Source organism: Euphorbia lathyris, chromosome 6 (genome assembly GCF_963576675.1).
Source record: "Euphorbia lathyris chromosome 6, ddEupLath1.1, whole genome shotgun sequence".
Taxonomy (NCBI): domain Eukaryota; kingdom Viridiplantae; phylum Streptophyta; class Magnoliopsida; order Malpighiales; family Euphorbiaceae; genus Euphorbia; species Euphorbia lathyris.
This window is the reverse complement of record NC_088915.1, coordinates 25,636,455-25,657,778: the sequence shown is the minus strand read 5'-3', so window position 1 is coordinate 25,657,778 and position 21,324 is coordinate 25,636,455. Positions and strand designations below refer to the sequence as shown.

At 37.7% G+C, this 21,324-nt stretch overlaps 1 protein-coding gene across 1 annotated transcript; it reads left to right on the top strand.

The window, feature by feature from the left end:
• The first annotated feature begins 1,611 nt into the window (after positions 1–1,611).
• Positions 1,612–5,195, top strand: LOC136233373 (protein RBL). The gene is made up of 5 exons (XM_066023006.1): positions 1,612–1,971; positions 2,060–2,158; positions 3,011–4,098; positions 4,172–4,430; positions 4,869–5,195. The coding sequence occupies exons 1-5, from the start codon at positions 1,953–1,955 to the stop codon at positions 5,063–5,065; spliced, it is 1,662 nt and encodes a 553-aa protein (XP_065879078.1). The 5' UTR covers positions 1,612–1,952; the 3' UTR covers positions 5,066–5,195.
• The last annotated feature ends 16,129 nt before the right edge of the window (positions 5,196–21,324 follow it).

Sequence of the window (21,324 nt, the reverse complement as noted above, 5' to 3'; positions counted from 1 at the left end):
CTAAGCCTACGTCCTGTCCCCGGAACACGTTTTGAGCTTTCGAATTCTCTATTGAGCTCTTTAACGGTAGAGCATCAAACCTTTTACAATTTAGAAGCTGAGTATAACAAGAGTACCTTCCTCTATACCTCTACTCACTCCTAATCTCTCGCTGAGTACTATAACCGAGTACTCAGCCTCTCATTTCTAATCTCTAGAAATGATAAAGATTTGTCCTAAACAACAATTGCTAAGACACCTTAGATGATTGACTAATCACTCTAGACTTTTACACAAAAGATATAGAACTTGGTGTAAGTATTTGCTTTGCGTTTTCTCACAGAACTTTGAGTAGAATTTTGGTCAGCGTAATGGCTTGATAGAAGTTTTTTCTGTCTTATGAAGCAACTGAAAGGCCCTATTTATAGAGACGTCTGAGGCATCAGTCATTTCGAATTTCGAAATAACCGTTGGAGGGAAACGGCTTCCTGTCGTTGTCACTCAGTCCTGCTCAGTGCTCTTGGCCAATCAGATTCGAGTATCTTCTGTCTTCGGTCAGTGCTGAGCAGCTTTTAGTCAGTCCAGCAGAATGTCTCTCCATTTATGGTAAGGTCAACTGGACAGCTTTCTTTATCTTCTGAACTTTACCCAAAGTAGAAATACTTTGTCTGGAAGTTGTTCTTACTCAGCTGCTGTCTTGTACTCTTTGTCGATACAACTCAGCAACTTCGTTCCGAAGTTGTTCAACGAAGGTCTTCTCGATCCTTCTTCCACTGAGCTGCATTTTGTACATAACCGCAGCGTTTTGCACACGCGGACCGAGTGGTCTTGATCTGTTTGACTTGGGCTTTGACTTCCATATTGGGCTTTAAGCCTTTTAGTCTTTATGTCTTATAAACAATTTAACTCAACATTGAACAAACACATTAGTGTAATAAATCAAAGCATTTAAACTTAGTGTGTTTAGAATATATTTAATTTTACTTAAATAATTTTGTCAAATCAAAATCATGTGCAAATGTGTTTCAACACTTATTCCCATCCCAATAGAATACCAAACGCCCCGTTAAAGTTTAGAGTTAATGAAATTAACTCCCATTAAACTCTATTTACATTTTAAAAACAAGGGAAAAGTACGAAAAAAAGTGTATATGGTTTGTCCAATTTGCAAAAAGAAGTCTATAGTTTAAAAGTTCACAACTAAAGGTTTGTTCGTATGTTTTATTTACAAAAGAAAGTATTACAATTATACAATTAAGTTCTGATTACAACCAAATATATTTTTATCTTAAATTTTTTTTTTTACATATCAGCAAAACACAACGTCCGAAAAAACAATTTTCTAAATCAAAACAATAAATAATATGATAAAATTTTACGTTTTTAACTAATATGATAGTTTATGAACTAAATTAAAAACTAATGTGATAGTTCATGAACTAAATTAATATTTAAATTCTTTTTACACGATTACCATTTGATTTTGGAATCTTAGAATCTTGGAATCTGTGTTTTATTAATTATTTAAAAATTTAATTTTAAATATTTTTGAACTTTTTTTTGTGTACCTTGCCAAAAAAAAAAAAAAAAAAAAAAAAAACCTTCCAAACAACATTAATCCCATTGCCAACTGCACACACACCCTACCCTCTCCTTCGCTCCATTACCTTTTCTTCTTTGTATCCCAAAATTTCCTCCCTTTGTATATTCTTGTAAGCTCAAGCCACTCAGTTGCATACAGTTCTAGTTACCCTCTTTTCTCTTGCTTATTCTTTCCTGCCTCCGATCCAAACCCTAAATCTCTCTTTTTCGTTTTCTCTCCCAATCACCGTATCTCCATCGCATTCCGGTGCTTACCCAACCGAAGGGTTCAACTTCATTACTCTTCTAATTTCCCAATTGATGGTATTTGTTTCTCAAAAATAATGTTTTCCCTTCCTCTCCTTGCGAACCTATGAGTTAGGACCTCCACCATGAATGCCTCCATAATAGGTAAGCTATTACTCTCTCGTTTTGGATTTGCTTCTTATATGTTTATGTTTGGCTTTTTCCTGAAATGTGCTTGTGTGTTGGTTTAAAGATCCATTGCAAGGAGATTTTCCGGAGGTGATAGAGGAGTATTTGGACCATGGGGTTATGAAATGTATTGCCTTCAATCGTCGTGGCACTCTTCTCGCTGGTATTTATTCAAATTCCTAATTTACTTCCAACTTCATTTATGTGTTCTTGTTGTTTGATAAGTGATGCTGCTGCATTATTCTCTTCTTTCATTCCAGCATTCTTTGTCAGACTCATTTGCCAAATATGGCTGGCCCTGGAGATGCTCTTAACGTTTGATATTCTCAAATGCATACAAAATTAGAAGTTTCTGCATTAAAATGTTTTTTTTTCAACTACTAATCAGACTTTTTTTTTCTTCTGTTGAATAAAATTTGTTAATTTTTTTATTGATGGGTATATTTGTTCTTGTTTGATCAACTGATTATAATCTGGATGAGTATGTGAAACTTGTCTTCTACTGCTTTTATACTTCGTGACTGGCTTTAGTAACACGAGTCTATGATGCATTCAATTCAAAATCGTCTAAAATCTAATTTTAGCACGTTAGCATAGTTGTAGCTCAGCACTGTCTTTTTTGTTTTATGTTCACCTCTGTTCTTGCTTACAATTTTTATGCAAGGTTAAGGAGTTCCAGTTACTGTGTCTTGTCTTGCAACCAATTATTTCTTGCTTTTGTCCTTTATTTATTTTTTTTTTTTTTTGATATCACTTTTGTCCTTTATAATTGATTGTCATACCATAGGGAAATCCATACTTCATTCATATGGATTCTCAGAGTTATGACTTTGCCTGTTAGTAACAAGGTTTTTTTTTTTTTTTTTCTCTCTAAGCGGTTAGGATCTTATTAATTATATATAGGAAAATATGCCTTTTTTTCCGTTTGCAACATAAAGAAAAGAAATATATCAGGACTGGAGGAGTATATCTGAATTTGCTACATGTTATTGATGCTCTCGTTATTCTTTGCCAGCTGGATGCTCTGATGGAAGCTGTGTTATCTGGGATTTTGAGACCAGGGGAATTGCCAAGGAGCTCCGAGATAAGGACTGTGTTGCTGCAATAACAAGCATCTGCTGGTCAAAGTATGGTCATCGAATCCTTGTTTCTGCTGCTGATAAATCATTAACATTCTGGGATGTTGTCAATGGAGAGAAGCTTTCACGCACAATTCTGCAGCAGACACCCCTACTGGCTCGCCTACATCCTGGTTCCTCTATTCCATCTCTCTGCCTGGCATGCCCACTTTCATCTGCTCCTATGATTGTCGACTTAAATACTGGAAATAGCACCTTGCTTCCTGTTATGGTACCTGATATGGGTAATGGACATGCCCCTGCATCACGCACCAAATCTTCAGATGGAAGTCCTCCTTTTACTCCAACTGCTGCATGCTTCAACAAGTATGGAGATTTGGTTTATGTTGGAAATTCCAAAGGGGAAATACTTATAATAGATTATAAAAGCATTAAAGTGCATGCCATGATTTCCACTCCTGGTTGTGCTGTGATAAAGAACATAGTCTTCAGCAGGAATGGGCAGTATCTTCTTACAAATTCAAATGATCGCACTATCAGAATTTATGAAAATCTTCTTCCTTTGAAGGATGGCCTTGCTACTGTAGAGGAGATGAACAGGACAATTGATGAGCAAGATGGTGTTGAGAAGATGAAGACTGTTGGATCAAAGTGCTTGGCACTGTTCCGAGAATTTCAAGATTCTATCACCAAGATGCATTGGAAAGCACCTTGTTTCAGTGGTGATGGTGAATGGGTAATAGGTGGCTCGGCAAGCAAAGGAGAGCACAAAATCTACATATGGGATCGGGCTGGATATCTTGTAAAAATCCTTGAAGGTCCAAAGGAAGCACTAATTGATTTAGCATGGCACCCTGTTCATCCCATAGTAGTGTCTGTTTCCTTGACTGGCTTGGTATATATTTGGGCTAAGGATTATACTGAAAACTGGAGTGCATTTGCACCAGACTTCAAAGAGCTTGAGGAAAATGAAGAGTATGTGGAGCGGGAAGACGAGTTTGATCTGATCCCTGAAACTGAAAAGGTCAAAAGAAGAAACTTTGCTTGAGCAGGTTATGGGTTCAATTTATGATATTGACATATTTGCATGCCTGCAGGTAAAAGACTCAGATGTTAATGAAGATGAAGAAGTTGATATTGTGACGGTAGATAAAGATGCTTTCAGCGATTCAGATATGTCACAGGATGAACTATGCTTCTTGCCAGCTGTTCCATGTCCTGATGTTTCTGAACAGCAGGACAAGTGTGTAGGAAGTTCTTCAAAGTTGATGGACAGTAATCATTCTGGATCCCCTTTTTCAGATGGGGCTGGACAAAATGGACTAGCTACAAATCATGCTTCAAGTCCTCTTGAAGGTAACTCCGAAATGATTTGATTTGATTTGATTTTTGAGGTTTTCGTGACTTGATTTGATTTGAAACGGCTCAGGGAAGTTAATTACTTGATTCTACTAGTGTACTGAATTGTTTTATATATGTGTGGTGGTTGTAAGGGTAGAAAATTGAAACACAAACCTATTTTAGATTGAAATTTCACTACCAATCAACCTGTAACTCGATGAGAGACTTGGGAATATAACAAATCAAAGCCCAGTTAGGATGTATATATTTTGATGCTTATCCATGTGACTACTTATCTGTCATATAGGTTTCCTTAAATACTACAGAAAATACTAAAATGATTGTGGTGTCATCTGTTTATCCTTTTCAAATTAAGTTAGTGTTTGTTGCATTTCTCCTGTTACTAATATGATTTTAGGTATAAAGATGTATCTAACATAAAAACTGTGGCAGAGGACACGGGAGGGACACGCATGAAGAGGAAACGGAGACCTTCAGAAAAGGGGTTAGAGTTGCAGGCAGAAAAGGTGAGGAAACCCATGAAAACGATACTTAAACCTTCCGGTAGGCTGTCAAAAATAAAAAATAAATCTGTTGGTGACGTAGATATGAGTAATGGTGTATATAAGGATGATGTTTCTGACGAGTAGAGTACTGTAATTTTTCAAAGGTTGATTTATAAACAGTTTGGATTTGTTAATTGGGCTATAATTTTTGCCCCTTTATTAACACAGAGAACTTTTCTAGGACTAATACTTACTGCTCAGGTTTTTTATTGGAGATCCGTAATTGCCTGGATATTATTTCCTTCCAGATTTTACATGTTTTCTGATGTCAGATCCCTTGTTCAGAAATTTTGATATTAAGAGACGAGAGTCAAATTTGTCAATTCTTGTAGTACGGTCACTGAACTTCAAAACGTAGCATAAAAATCACTGAAATTTATGCTAAATTACATCCATGGTCACTACTGTACTACAGTTGACACGGCTTTTATACCTTTAATTCTCTCGAGTTATGATGATGATGATGGAGGTTTGTAGTTGATAGCATTGACATGTATTTGATAGATCTAAGATTTGAAGTTGTGTAATCTATCATAGTTTACTAATAATAAAATGATCAGTTTCCTCCCTTCCATATTGTTACGCAGCTTTATCCCCCAGCTCTTTTTATTATATCAAGTTGCTTTGTAATATGATAAGTGCAAATTCATATTTTTCAGTAATGATACAATTCATTTTTATTCCAAAAATTAATTGAAAGATCATCAATTGTCGCTTTAGTTTTAAATGTTAAATATTGTTTTTAGTATGAAAATTGTGTTTTTTTTAGTATTGTTTTTCTTATATATACACCTTTTCAGAATATATTTGGGATCTCTAAAAAATCGGTGCCTTTTATGTTTACTTTGTTTTTTACAAAGTAAAGCTTACTTTGTTTTCTTTTGTCACGTATCATCGCAGAAAGAAGAGGGACTAAAAAGATAAATCTGCCAATCAGTTTGTTATTTCAATTGGTTATTGTTAATCGGTGTTATTTGTCTTATTTGTGTTATTTGTCTTATAGCTAGTTGTTATTTGCCTGGAGAGGTTGTTAGTGGTTATGCCAGCTGGGGTATACAACTGTGAGCATTGTACTAGCTGTGATGTCAGCAGTACTATTCTATTCTCTATTTAGGTCATGCTTTGTATTGCAAAGGAATCAATTTTCAATGAATTAAGAACTATTTCCTTCTCCTCTCTTTCTGTGCCTCATTCTCTATTTCTTAACCTTTCTCTTTTCTATTCCTATTCCAAATATTCCTTCGGTCAGCTAAACCTGACATTGGTATCAGAGATTCAATCCTCTGGCCATTCCATGAATGGTAAACTTGTCTGCTAAGCGAACCCGAGCAGCGACCAGAAAAGCAAAAATCGCCATGGAAAGTTTAGAAGCTCAGCTTAAGGCCTTGGCTACCCAGTTCCATGATCGAGCAGAATCAACCGCTGAGCAGTTGAGCAGTATGCAAGACGTGCAGAAACAACAACAGAGGCGCATGTATGATTTTTACCTGGAACAATCTCGACTCCGGAAGGAGCAGATTGATTCAAGCCAAGCTATGGAAGAGAAGTTTCAAAGAGCCCTTGTTACTCTCAAAACTAATACAACCCAACACCCAGAATACTGAAACTCCCCAAACACCTACTCACAGCTATGAATCCATTCACACACCTTTCCCTGCTTCACAAAAAGTCTCAAATCCAACCAAAGGCCTGCTGGGAAGCGGACCAAGTGGTTCTGTGGTCTTAGAGCCCTCTGTACCTAAGAACACACTATTTAACACAGATCCAGGTGCCCCTAGGAGCACAACATTTCACAAAATGCTACCCAAATGTGAGTTACCTTCCTTTGATGGGTTAGAGGTTGAAGGCTGGGTGAGCAAGTGTGCTAAGTATTTTCAGCTTTTTGATGTTGCTGTGGAGAAGAGGATTGAGCTTGCAGGGCTCTATATGCATGGCAGGGCTGAGAAATGGTTCAAAAACTGGACCCCGATTCACCCCGAAGCCACGTGGGAGCAGTTTACTGAAGAAGTAAGCAAACGGTTCCAGGACACAGCCATTACCAATGTAGTGGAACAGCTCACCAAGCTGGGCCAGGAATCCACAGTGGGGGCTTACCAGGACAAGTTTGAAGAGCTAAAACTGAAGATGGAGAAAAGCCATCCAGAGATTAAAGAATCGTTTTACACTGACAGTTTCATTGCAGGCCTTAAACCTGAGATCAGATCTGCAGTCAAAACTCATGAGCCTAACAGCATATATGGGGCAATCAAACAAGCCAAATATCAGGAAAGTTATCTCAATGATCTTGTGGAAATGGTAAAACCAAGACCTACTTTTCGATCTCCAATGCCTAACACTAAACCCTGGAACCCCAATGCTCTTAAAACCCCATCCACTATAATCCCACCATTTACTGCAACCAGTAAACCGGCTGAAAACAAGACACCCAATACAGTCAAACGAGTTCCTGGAGCTTGCTGGTCCTGTGGGGAAAGATATTATCCAGGACATCAGTGCACCAAGAAGAAGCTCCTTGCAATATCTGCTGAAGAGGAGATTGAGGAACTTGAACCTGCAAGTGTTGAAGAAGTAGATGGAAAAGAACACACAGGGGAAGCACCAATAGAGGCTGAACAAATTACTGTGTCAATCAATGCGTTGAATGGAGGTATGACTAATACCACTATGAAGCTGAGAGGCACCCTTAATCGCAAACCTATTTTAATCTTAATTGATAGTGGGAGTACCCACAGTTTTGTGGATTCTAATCTAGCTAATGAAGCTAAGCTGTCCCTAACCTTGGTTAAGCCAGCCACTGTAACTGTGGCAGATGGGAGGCAACTTATTGTTACTTCCAAATGTAATGGGTGCAACTGGTCAATGAATAATGCTAGGTTCAGTTTCAATTTAAGGGTTTTGGAACTAGGGGACTATGACATGATATTGGGGTCAGACTGGATGAGAAGTCATACCCCAGTCACCTTTGACTTTGCCAATAATTTGCTCCTAGTTCAGCAGGATGGCAAACAAGTAGCTCTTAAGGGCATGGTTGAAGAGATGTCTCTCAAATTGATGACTCTTAAGTCAGTCAACAGATTGGTAGCCAAAGGGTGGAAGGGAATTACTTCAAAGTTGTTTGTGATGGTAATGAAATCTGGGGAGTGTGAAGAAATACCTAACCCTCCAAGCCTTACTGAAATAGACCAAACAGATCCTATTCAGTCCCTATTGGCCAGGAACCAGCAATTGTTCCAACCTCCCACAACCCTACCTCCCAAAAGAGCCCATGACCACTCTATACCACTTAAAAATGCCTCAGAACCAGTTAATGTCCGTCCATACAGATACTCCCATCAACAGAAAACGGAGATAGAAAAACTAGTTGAGGAAATGTTAGCCAGTGGAGTCATCAGACCTAGTAATAGTTCCTACGCCTCCCATGTTCTCCTAGTTAAGAAAAAGGATGGGACATGGCGATTTTGTGTTGACTTTAGAGAATTAAACAAGGCTACTATAAAAGATAAATTTCCTATTCCAGTGATTCAGGAGCTACTAGATGAGTTGTATGGGGCAACCAAGTTTTCTAAGATAGACCTTCGGGCAGGGTATCACCAAATAAGGATGAGTGATTTTGACATACACAAAACGGCCTTCAAGACCCACTCCGGCCATTACGAGTTCATGGTTATGCCTTTTGGGCTCACCAATGCTCCAGCATCATTTCAGTCCTTGATGAACTCCATTTTTAAACCCTATCTCAGAAAATTTGTCTTGGTTTTTTTTGATGATATACTAATCTATAGCCCTAATCTTGAGTCTCATGTGCAGCATTTGGAATTGGTTTTTCAGTTGTTAACAAAGCATCAATTGTATGCAAAGGCTTCTAAATGTGAGTTTGGCATGACTCAAATTTCCTACTTGGGGCATATTATTTCACAGGATGGGGTAGCCACTGATCCTTCCAAGATTTCGGCTATGAGCATGTGGCCACAACCTACTACTCTAAAGGGATTGAGGGGCTTCCTGGGGTTAACAGGTTATTACAGGAGATTTATACAAGGTTATGGGGTCATTTGCCAACCCCTTACTGCCCTCCTTAAGAAGGATCAGTTCAAGTGGACTCCGGTTGCAACAGAGGCTTTCAATCACTTAAAAAGACTCATGACACAGGCACCGGTATTAGCTCTTCCAGATTTCTCTCAACCATTTATTCTCGAATGCGATGCAAGTGGCTCGGGCATTGGGGCAGTGCTGATGCAGAACCAGCGACCAATATGTTATCTATCTAAGGCTTTGTGTCCCCGCAATCAAAAACTATCAGCCTATGAACGAGAGTTCTTGGCCATTCTGCAGGCAGTCACCACTTGGAGACAATATTTAGAAGGCACACCTTTCATCATCCGCACAGACCAGGAAAGCATCAAGTACCTCTTAGAGCAACGCCTGCATACTACCCTCCAACATAAAGGAATCTCTAAACTTCTAGGCTTGGAATATTCTATACAATATAAGAAAGGCAAGGATAATAGGGTGGCAGATGCCCTGTCCCGACGGTTTGAAGATAGCAAGGCAGCAGAGGGTCATATGCTAGCTATTTCTATGGTGGTGCCATCTTGGATTGAAGAAGTCCAAGCTTCCTACTCTCACGACGTTCATGCCACTCAACTAATGCAACAACTTACAGTTCAACCGACAAGTTCAGGACATTATACCTACTAAAATGGTATTTTTAAGTATAAACACCGCATATACATTGGGACCACCACTGATCTCAGACACAAGCTTGTTCAGGTTTGCCACAATTCTCCCTTGGGAGGGCATTCAGGCATCAGGGGTACACTTACTCGACTTCAGCAAGGATTTCATTGGCCTCAGATGGTGTCCACAGTCACTCAATGGGTTGCAGACTGTGATACATGTCAGCGCTGCAAGGCTGACCTAGCACCTTATCCAGGCCTTCTACAACCGCTCCCTGTGCCTGAAGCCTCATGGAGAGACATTGCACTGGATTTTATTGAAGGCTTGCCTAAATCTGGAGGCTTTGACAGCATTCTGGTTGTGGTGGACAGGTTTACAAAGATGGGACACTTCTTGCCTCTCACCCATCCATTTACTGCTGCTACGGTAGCCAAGTTGTTTCTAGACAACATTTTTAAACTGCATGGCATGCCACGCACTATAGTCAGTGACCGGGACAGGATCTTCACAGGCATTTTTTGGAAAGAATTGATGAAGCTCATGGGCACCCAGCTGTTGTTTAGCAGCGCTTACCATCCTCAAACGGATGGGAAAACTGAGCGTTTGAACCAATGCTTAGAAGGCTACCTACGCAGCATGTGTTTCCTTGCACCTAAGAAATGGGCATCCTGGCTTGGTTTGGCAGAATACTGGTACAATTCCAGTTTCCACAGTGCCCTAAAGATGAGTCCCTTCCAGGCTCTTTATGGGGTTTCCCCTCCACTACCTGTGCTTTCTACACTTAATTCTACTGTAGCAGCAGTGGAAGACATTCTACAAGATAGGGACAAGATGAATTCAGCCCTCAAGGACTGTCTCACCCAAGCTCAGAACCGCATGAAACAGTTCGCAGATAAGCACCGATCTGACAGAGAGTTCAACCCGGGGGATTGGGTCTTTCTCAAGTTGCAACCATATAGGCAAACCACAGTGGCCAAACGCCTTTCACACAAGCTTTCCGCTAAATTCTATGGTCCATTCAAGATTATGGCTAAAATAGGTAAAGTTGCCTACAAACTGCTCTTGCCATCTAATTGTAGGGTCCACCCTGTGTTCCATGTATCCCTGCTTAAAAAGAAGCCTGATCCTACAACCCCTGTTCTCACAACATTGCCCTCTATGGATGATGGCCCTCCTACCATCCAACCTATCAAAGTTTTGAATACTCGAAATGCCTTGGTTGACAATCACATGGTGCCACAGGTACTAATTCAGTGGTCACATGTACTAATTCAGTGGTCTGGCTTATCAGCCATAGATTCCACTTGGGAGGATCAGTCCATGATGGCCAATCAGTTCCCTGACTTCATGCATTCTTGGGGACAAGAATGTTCTCAAGGGAGAGGAATTGTCGCGTATCATCGCAGAAAGAAGAGGGACTAAAAAGATAAATCTGCCAATCAGTTTGTTATTTCAATTGGTTATTGTTAATCGGTGTTATTTGTCTTATTTGTCTTATTTGTCTTATAGCTAGTTGTTATTTGCCTGGAGAGGTTGTTAGTGGTTATGCCAGCTGGGGTATACAGCTGTGAGCATTGTACTAGCTGTGATGTCAGTAGTACTATTCTATTCTCTATTTAGGTCATGCTTTGTATTGCAAAGGAATCAATTTTCAATGAATTAAGAACTATTTCCTTCTCCTCTCTTTCTGTGCCTCATTCTCTATTTCTTAACCTTTCTCTTTTCTATTCCTATTCCAAATATCCCTTCGGTCAGCTAAACCTGACATCTTTACCATTGGATGATGGTGGACTTTAACAAAGTAAGTTCATCCAATAGTAGTAAAAACAAAGTAATGTTTACTTTGTCAAAAACAAAGTAAGGTTTACTTTGTCAAAAACAAAGTAACTATAGCCTAACCCCTAAAAAATCAGTACATCTATTTGTTTCCTTATGGACATGTGTGATATTAATAGTGAATTTACCGCCTCCAAATTATTAGTTACCGTTCTCCATTGGACAATTTTGTTCTTTTAACATTTTTTTTTTCAAAAACTGTGAATGGTTTCCGTGACCGCCTAGTCATTAGTCAGGCGGTTTCTGTGACCGTCTAAGGAAAATAACGTATATTTTCACGAAAAATGTACCTCATCTAATTTCTCTGACTCGTAATCATCTATTTTTAGGGTTTTCGGATTGTAACTCATCAATTATTTTTAGAATTTAAGCTTTGATCAAAAGAGAAACCATTCACAGTTTTTGAAAGAAAAATATGAAAAGGAAAAAATTGTCTAATAAGGAAAAATTGTCCAAATAATTTGGGGTAGGTAAATAGCAACACCCCATTAATATCATAGAAAGCTTCCATCAACATGTCAATACTTTTTTTTCCTTTATTTTTTTTTTATATGTTCTTCTGTTTTGTTTTCTGGAAGTAGCATATTGTGGGGAATTAATAAAATTACTTGATTTTTGAAGGGCATAAGACTTATATTGGCCATTAAACTATAGCTTAAAAATCAATCAGGTCCCTAAACTACTAAAATCACAAATTAAATCCTTAACTTATTTAGAAATCAACAATTCACACCCTCAATTCTAATGATCTTAAGAAATAATAGTCATCTAATTCTAATCCAAAAATTAAATACATAATTAACATATTTCTTTTTACGATTTCTAACTTTTCACTTCATTTTGGATTTTACTTCCTATTTTTCATAAGCAAGAGTCAGAGATCTCTCTCTTCTTAATAAAATTTACAACTTCATTTCCTTTTTCAAACTCTTTTTGATCTTGGGTCCTTTTCGGGACTTGAGATGAATATATTTCATACCCTATACAATATTAATTATGTGTTTAATTGTTGTATTAGGATTAGATTACTATTAATTCTTAACATCATTAGAGAAGAGGGTGAGAATTGTTGATTTCTATATAAGTTAGGGGTTTGATTGGTGATTTTAGTAGTTTGAGGAGCTAATTGATTTTCAAAGTATAATTTAGGGGCTAATATGAGCTATATGCCTTTTTGAAAAGCTTTATTATTATTATTATTATTATTATTATTATTATTTTCTTTCGTGGGCTCAATTTCGAGTTCTGGATTATTGGACAAACTATTAGGAGCCCTGGCATGTGAAATGGAGGAACCCAAATATACATTTGGATATGGGTAGTGTGCACCACACATTTTCACTTTTATATTTTTAGTGAGCTGCTATATACCGCTCCAAATTCCGGTTCACCGCATCCTCTTGACCATATTGCCCTTCTCACTTTTTCAAACAAGAAATTTGAATATTCCAAATCCTCTCTACCTTCTTTGCATTTTCAAAAAACCGAGCTAAAACGATATGGCGCCACCAAAAGTAGGCAAGGGCAAAGGATACATGGGTATTACGGTAAGTTTTTCGTTTAAAATTATTCAAGAAATCATGATTTTTGCCTCCGAAATCGGAGGCAAAAAACGCAGAAATCGCACCAAACGGGTGCGATTTCCTTGCTCCACCTAGGGTGGAGCAAGTAATCGCCGCGCGTTCCACCATTTGGTGGAACGCGCGGCGCACCCGTTCCATCATAAGGTGGAACGCGACCGAGACCCGTTCCACCTTATGGTGAATCTGGTGCGCCACACGTTCCACCATCTGGTGGAACGCGCGGTAGAACGCGCGGCACACCCGTTCCACCATAAGGGGGAACGCGACCGAGACCCGTTCCATCTTATGGTGGATCTGGTGCGCCACGCGTTCCACCATCTGTTGGAATGCGCGGTGCACCCGTTTGGCCCAGGGGCCAAACGTTTGCGGTGCACCAGTCGGTCCTAGGGTCGACTGGTGCGCCGCACCCGTTCGGCCGGCGGCCAGGTGGTGTAAACCACCCGTCCAGGCAAAAACCTGGCCAGTTTGTGATTTTTTTAAAAAAACTTTATTTCGAACCGGTCGTAGGCAGACCCGAACACATAAAAAATAAGGAAAATGGTAAATTGAATATAATAAATAAATAATATTACAGGATGATGTTATTGAGGTGGGATCTGGCCGCAGACACACGTCTTCACGTGTTGTTACTGCCTTTACTCGGCGGCAGCGGACGGAGCAGCAGCGGTTCATGACGGACGCCCAGAGGGCATATGCAGCACAGGCGGAGCGTGTCGAGGGTCAGGATGAGGCGGCCGATGTAGAGATGGATGGAGATGACTCTACTTGTCCTAGTTCTGATACTATCCCCGTACCTCGTGGCGTCGTGACGAGGGCTCGAGACAGACGATTTTCTTCTACCGCAGGATCGTCTTCTGGTAAGAGAAATTTAAAATGTGCTTATTTTTATTTGTTTTAATCGTGATTATTGGAAAATATACCGAAAATTTAATATAAACCGTTTACTGTAATTTCAGGTAGCAGAAAGCGTTCGAGGAGTGCTACAGATAATGACTGGGTTGTGAAGGACCCCGGATCCATTTGATGGTGCTGTGATCCCGAGCTTTCTGGGACATGTTGCATGTGCTATCTGGGGCGGTCAGGATAGGGGCGTCCTTAGGTGTCATACCAGATCATGGTATTGCTCGAAGCTAAGATATTGGTACAGTTCTTCTTCCAGGATGATTCAGTTGCTTATGGAGACATCTGGCATGTTCCATCTACCTGGTATCATGCACAGTCACATAGATGTTGCTCTGATCACATCATTTGTAGAGCGGTGGCAGGCAGACACGTCATCATTTCACATGTCGTTCGGTGAGATGGCCATTTTGATGCATGATGTGTGGGAGATATTGCGCATCCCCGTAGATGGTGTCATGGTGACTGCTGATGCGATTATTGACGAGCTTAAGGTTTGCGTGATGGATTTGTTTGGGATGACTCGGGCTGAGTTAGAGGTCGGTCACTACTCCTCTGGCGGTATACGAGCTGCTTCAGTCATGGATTATTGTAGAGGTGATCGGATTCCTAAGACCCAGGCTATCACTTGGACGTGGCTGATGCTCGGTTCCACCTTGTTCATAGACAAGAGGTGACCGCATCCGACCTTCTTGCCTGCTAGAGGTGCAGGACTCGACAGCTGGAGCCGTTGAACTCTCTTGGGGATTGGCTGCACTAGCATATCTATACCGTCATCTTGGTATTGCTAGCAGAGGAGATTGCGGGCAGATGACGAGTTGTTTGACATTGCTCCAGTCATGGATTTATGAGTATTTTTCTTGCTTCAGGCCTCATCGAGAGGCAGCTACAGTTGACCCGGATCTTCCTAGGGCTTCCATGTGGCCCTATATATCGATGGAGAAGAGCGATGAGCGGCTGAGAGCATTTCATGCCCGGATTGATGTGCTGACGACAAATGAGGTACAATTGCTATATAATTATAAATATTGTTCAATTAAAACAAATTTGTATTACTTGTATGTGTTAATGTAATTTTATACATCTGTAGGTGATGTGGATACCGTATGGTCCTGGTGCCGTTACGGGAATGCCGAGGACGTTATACGTTGGATGGATATGATATCGGGATGTGATCGAGCCGTACATGCCGGGGAGATGCCATCGACAGCTTGGATATGAGCAGTGCATCCCCAGACTGATATTGCGGCCTTCCAAGGTAGAGACTGTTGTTCGGTGTCCAAAACTCTTTTTTTTTCTCTGTTTAATAAAAAAAACGCTGCTGTATTTTTTTTTAATTTAAATTATTTAAAATAATTTCAGAACCAAACAAAAACAAAAATACAGACAGAAATAAAAATATGAAAACTTCCTAGATCAATTTCTACACGAGGAATTTAATAGGAAATTTCAAAAATTGATTTGGAAAAATAATAAAACCAAATCATATTAATTTTTCAATCAATCAAAACGGACTAAACCATGGCTCTGATACCACTGTTAGAGATTAAAGCCAGTTAATCAACTGTAGCGCAACGGAATTGCAGTTTAACATTTATTTCTAATCCCTTTGAGTTTGATCTTTGTCCGTTAACCATTGATTGAATAAAACCTTTTGGATCCGTTTAGGGATAAAAAAACTTACCCGGACTGTCTCTTCTAGAGACGGCTGAAGAATCCACAAAGTAGTAAGATCTCTGTAGTCAGGTGCACGAACAACTATCGAGCTAGAACCGGTGCTAGCCGAAGAACGGACGAAGAACTGGAGAGATAATGTAATTAGCCAAATTTCTTCCTCCACTTTTCAAGTGGTGGCTGCCGAAAATCTAATTGTTTGCTTATGCAAACATAGGTTGGCCGAATATCATTATTAGTGTATCAGTTAATTAGGGTTTTAGAGTGTTTTAATTTATATATATAGTGTATTCCTAAACCTAATTGGTTTAGGGTTAATTGGTTAATTACAAAACTAATCCAATCCTAATCTAATTACATAAATAAATACCAATAATATTTATTCTATGCAATTAATTATGATTAGATTAAATTTAATTACTCCAATTAAACAAACAACACTAATTAATAAATTAACGTATTAGTTTAATTAATTATTCACCGAACGCAATTTCATTAATTTACAAATTAATTAATTACGTCCCGTAAACTAATTAATCAATTAAATACTCAACACTTAAGACCATTAATCAATTGCCTTAATACAAAGTATCAATTAATTAATTAATTAACCACCAATTAGTTGCCTTGATATTTTACTATCAATTAATTAATTTTATCTCTCCAATGTACCGTTCTATAAGTTCTAACTCAGATGTTCGATGTGCACGATCCTATGGGACTGTCCTTAGCTAGCAGTGAGCTCACGGCCCACAGACAGTAAGTGGGTTCTAGCAAACCATTACTGTCCCTAACCAAGACAGAGTTTCAGCAGTCTAAAGATGCAGAGACCCTGTAGTTATCTCTTAACTTCTTTTACCATTTGATATCGATATTATAAACTAGAGGCATGACGGCTGTCATCCTCTCTGATGTTTATGATATTTCTTGATCTTAAGTAGATTAATGAATCAGATAAGTAAACTACTTATCAGGGTGTGGCCACACACTTATCAATCTCACTTATCAAGTGGCCTGTGATATCATCTCACTGTTATGTGAGTGGTAATTCCATCACTTCACTATCAATACCAACTAGTCGAAAACCCGTGCGATGCACGAGGTACGAAACTTTTATATAATTTAGATAAATAAATAAATTGATATATTTACTTTTAAATAATTTTATATCATGCTATTAAAAAAATTTATATTATGTATATTTGAAATTGATATATATTTTTTTAATGATAATTCAAATTAAGTTAATTTTAAAAATAATTGACTACTTTTTTTTATAGAATTTTAACTAAAGATGGATGATTTATTTATTTTTACAAAATTCAATGATTTGTACTTTTTAGGAATTTTAATACATTTTCATATTCCAAATATTCTGTGAAACAATAATAATAAAATAGTAGATTAATTAAGAAATATATTAGAATATAATAAAAAACCAAAAATTGAATTAAACTATAATTAAAATTAAATATTATATTTAAGATACAAAAGAATTACAATATATGTTAAACAACAATTGAATTAAACTACAATTAAAATTAAATATTATATCTACGATACAAAAGAATTACAATCTATGTTAAAATGGAAGCAACATCAATCAATATATTATTCTATAAACTATTACAATCAATACTTTTCTAATGTTGCATATGAAGAAACTTTATCAATTCAATATGTTACATATAAAAAAAAAATTCGTAAGAATTAGTCACAAATTCATCTTAATGATAATTATTTTGGTTGATGGAATTTCATGATCACCAAGTATTCGAATTCAATTATTCATTCTGCTACAATAACCCAATATATCTAATTGAATCAGTTTAAGATGATGATTTCTCCTATTTTCATCTCGTAATATCTCATCAAGACATTCAATCAATTTGTTCTTCATTCTTTCACTATATAGAATATCAGTCATACTCGCAGATATCACTTATTTGACTTCATTAATATTTTCTAATAATTATATATTCTTGAATTTTGTAAGTAAGAAAAACAAACAAAAGAAATGAAAAAAATGAAGGGACGAAAAAGATAATTAGGAGAGAACCATCTTCCTCTCGGGTTTTTTTTTTTGAAAATAAGAGAGAATGTCGAGACATAAGCGTATAAAGAGGAGAGTGAAAATATTTTTGGCCCATTAATTAAACATTTTATTTTTTCTTAATGAAGTATTAAGTCCATAAATTAATTTTAGTTAAATAGAATTAAATCGCAATTGTAACCACTCAGTACAAAAAAAAACGTTTTATAATTAATATGTGAAATTAATTATAATCATTATGCTCAACATTTGAGAATTTGAAGGGATTCAAATAATAATATTTTCTTAATTAATATTTTTCCATAATTTGTCCAATGATAATATTTCATTTTCATCTGTTAAAAACTCTTGAAATACTAACAATTTTATACGAACCATAATATAATAGTTAAAAATTATATAAGTCAATGTTGCAAAAGCAATTATCTCAATATCCATAATTAATGTACATTTTTAGGATTTTGAGCATCAAAATTTATTTTTATTTACCTTGATTTTGAATTCGTATCTAGCATAATCCACATTCTTCAAGAATAAACATCTTATCAAGCGTATTAGACGCTTACAATCTCCTTATCTAGAAAATTGGGAAAAAATAATTTTTTGATAATAATAATAATAATATAACATAATTTATATTGAAATAAACTTTATTGTAAGTATAATATTCCAATATCTCTTTAATATTTTATTTAATATGTAACACAATTGAGAACAAAAATAACTATAACATATGAAAAAATCGAATAATTACCTTGAGAAACATAAGAATTTCTTGTAATTTTTGACACTTTTGTGTTTTCCGGTTTTAGCTGTTTATGCATCTTCTATTTCTGTCGAATTTTCAATTGAAGCTATCAGTTTGGAAAAAAAAGACAAATAAAAAAGAAAACATGGATAAGATAGCGAGAGGTATAAAACTTGGGTAACAACAGAAATGAATCTGAAAGATGAAACTATAACAAATATTGTTTAATAAAAATAAAACAACAACATAATTGAGAACAAAATAACTACAACTTATGAAAAAAATCGAACATATACCTTCAGAAATATAATACTATCTAGCGTGACCAATGAATATAATGGTGGAATACTATCTATAATGCTTTATATAGAAGTTTATTTGTGACTTTTGGATTTTCTTTGCTTTGTGTTTTTTCATCTTCCTGTAGCTCTTGCTTTCTTTTATTATTTTAATTAATAGGCTAGTAATTATTTAATATATTATAAATATAAATTTGTTATTTTTAATTAATTAAATATTTTTAATCTGATTTTTTACTACATTGACAACTCATCAAAAAGACCTCTAAAACACTTCTTCTCATTTCTCTCTGCTTCCGTAATTATATATAGTATAGATGTGTTCACCTGTTCACCCAATCATACCCGTATTTGGCATCCTGTTACAGACCTGTTAGGCGTATGTCAAAGTGAACCGGATCCCACATCGATATTATAATGAAATCTGGTCTGAAGACAGTTAGAGACCTACTTAAGAAAACTAATGACACAACCACCATGTAGTTTTCTCGGGCGGATCGATCCAGTCACATGTATACAACATGTACCCATATTCACAACTGACTTATCAGGTGCTATGGCTAGTATCAATTACTACCATACAGTCATCGAATATACAAGTCTATGGTCCTAATCATTCCCATGATAGAATAGACTTGGGATATGGTTTTACGATTATCAATCAATGGATTCTCTATTCATATTATAGCACAAGATATACATGAACTAGATTAATGCCTTTATTAATGTAACACAAATAGTGTATCTATGCAAGAATAATCAAAAGCATAATACAATATACATGAACCAATGCCTAAGAACTAGGGCACACCAACAGTCTCCCACTTGGACTAGTTCTAAGCAGGCATTGCCCTAATCCCTATAGATCTAGTATGACCATCATGCAGGCGCTGTGCAAGTGCCTTGGTAAACGGATCTGCGACATTGTTCTCGGTGTCAACTCTCTGCAATGTAATGTCACCTCTCGCCTGGATCTCCCGGATGAGGTGAAACTTTCTAAGTAGATGTTTGGATCTCTTGTGTGATCGGGGCTCCAGTGCTTGTGGTATGGCACCATTGTTATCACAGAAAACATCAACTGCACCAAGGATAGTGGGAACTACACCTAAGTCAGTTATGAACTTCTTGATCCAAACTGCTTCCTTTGCAGCGTCACATGCAGCTATGTACTCAGCTTCCGTTGTAGAATCGGCAATGGTAGGCTGCTTCGAGGATCTCCAACTAATGGCACCGCCATTCAGGAGAAAAATATAAACAGACTGTGATTGTTTCTGGTCCTCATCAGTCTCGAAACTCGTGTCAGTGTAACCTGATACTGCCAGCTCCTCTTGCCCACCAAAAACTAAAAAGAAATCCTTGGTACGTTTAAGGTACTTTAGGATAGCCTTAACAGCCTTCCAGTGCTCCTCTCCGGGATCTGACTGGTATCGGCTAGTCATGCTAAGTGCAAATGCAACATCTGGCCCTGTACATAACATAGAGTACATGATAGATCCTATAGCTGACGCATATGAGACCTTTTCCATGTTTTCTCTGTCCTGCTTTGTCTGAGGACAATCTTTCTTACCAAGTTTCAACCCATGGCGCATAGGCATGAATCCTTTCTTAGCCTGGTCCATGCCGAATCTTCTAAGAACTTTGTCTATGTACGTTGCCTGACTCAAGCCTAGAAGTCTGTTGGATCTATCTCTATAGATCCTGATCCCTAAGATCGTTTCGACTTCTCCTAAGTCTTTCATTACGAAGCATTTACTCAACCACTGCTTCACGCCTTGCAGTGTTGGTATATCACCTCCAATGAGTAGTATGTCATCGACATACAATATCAGGAAAGTGGATATGCTCCCACTGAATTTCATATACACACAGGGTTCATCAGGATTCTGCACGAAACAATATTCAGTTATGGCTTCATTGAATCTCTGATTCCAAGACCTAGATGCTTGCTTCAATCCATAAATGGATCTTTGAAGCTTACATACTCGGTTAGGATACTTCGGATCGATAAAACCCTCTGGTTGTGTCATGTAGACATCCTCCAGTAACTTCCCATTCAGCGGTTTTAACATCCATCTGCCATATCTCATAGTTATACCATGCAGCTATGGCCAGTACTATCCTAATGGATTTGAACATAGCAACTGGTGTAAAGGTTTCATCATAGTCAATTCCTTGAATTTGTCTATAACCTTTTGCCACCAGTCGCCCCTTGAAGGTGTTATCGGCTTTTAATTTGAAACACCACTTGCAGCCAATCGTTTTGACACCCGGAGGTGGATCCACCAAGTTCCACACTTGGTTATCACGCATAGACTGTATTTCAGCCTCCATACCTTTACGCCATTGATCTGATTGTGGGCTTTCAATAGCCTCTTGATAGGTCTTGGGCTCATCCTGGTCATCGACCATTATATCCCCATCATCAGTCACGACAAAGCCGTACCTCTAGGGCTGATGACGTGTCCTATCAGACCTTCTAGGTTCCTGTGTAACTGGTTCAGCCTGCTCAATTTCTTGAGGACCTAAATCAGTTACCTGAGCATCCTCAGCATCTGCTACAGGAGTCGGTGAGT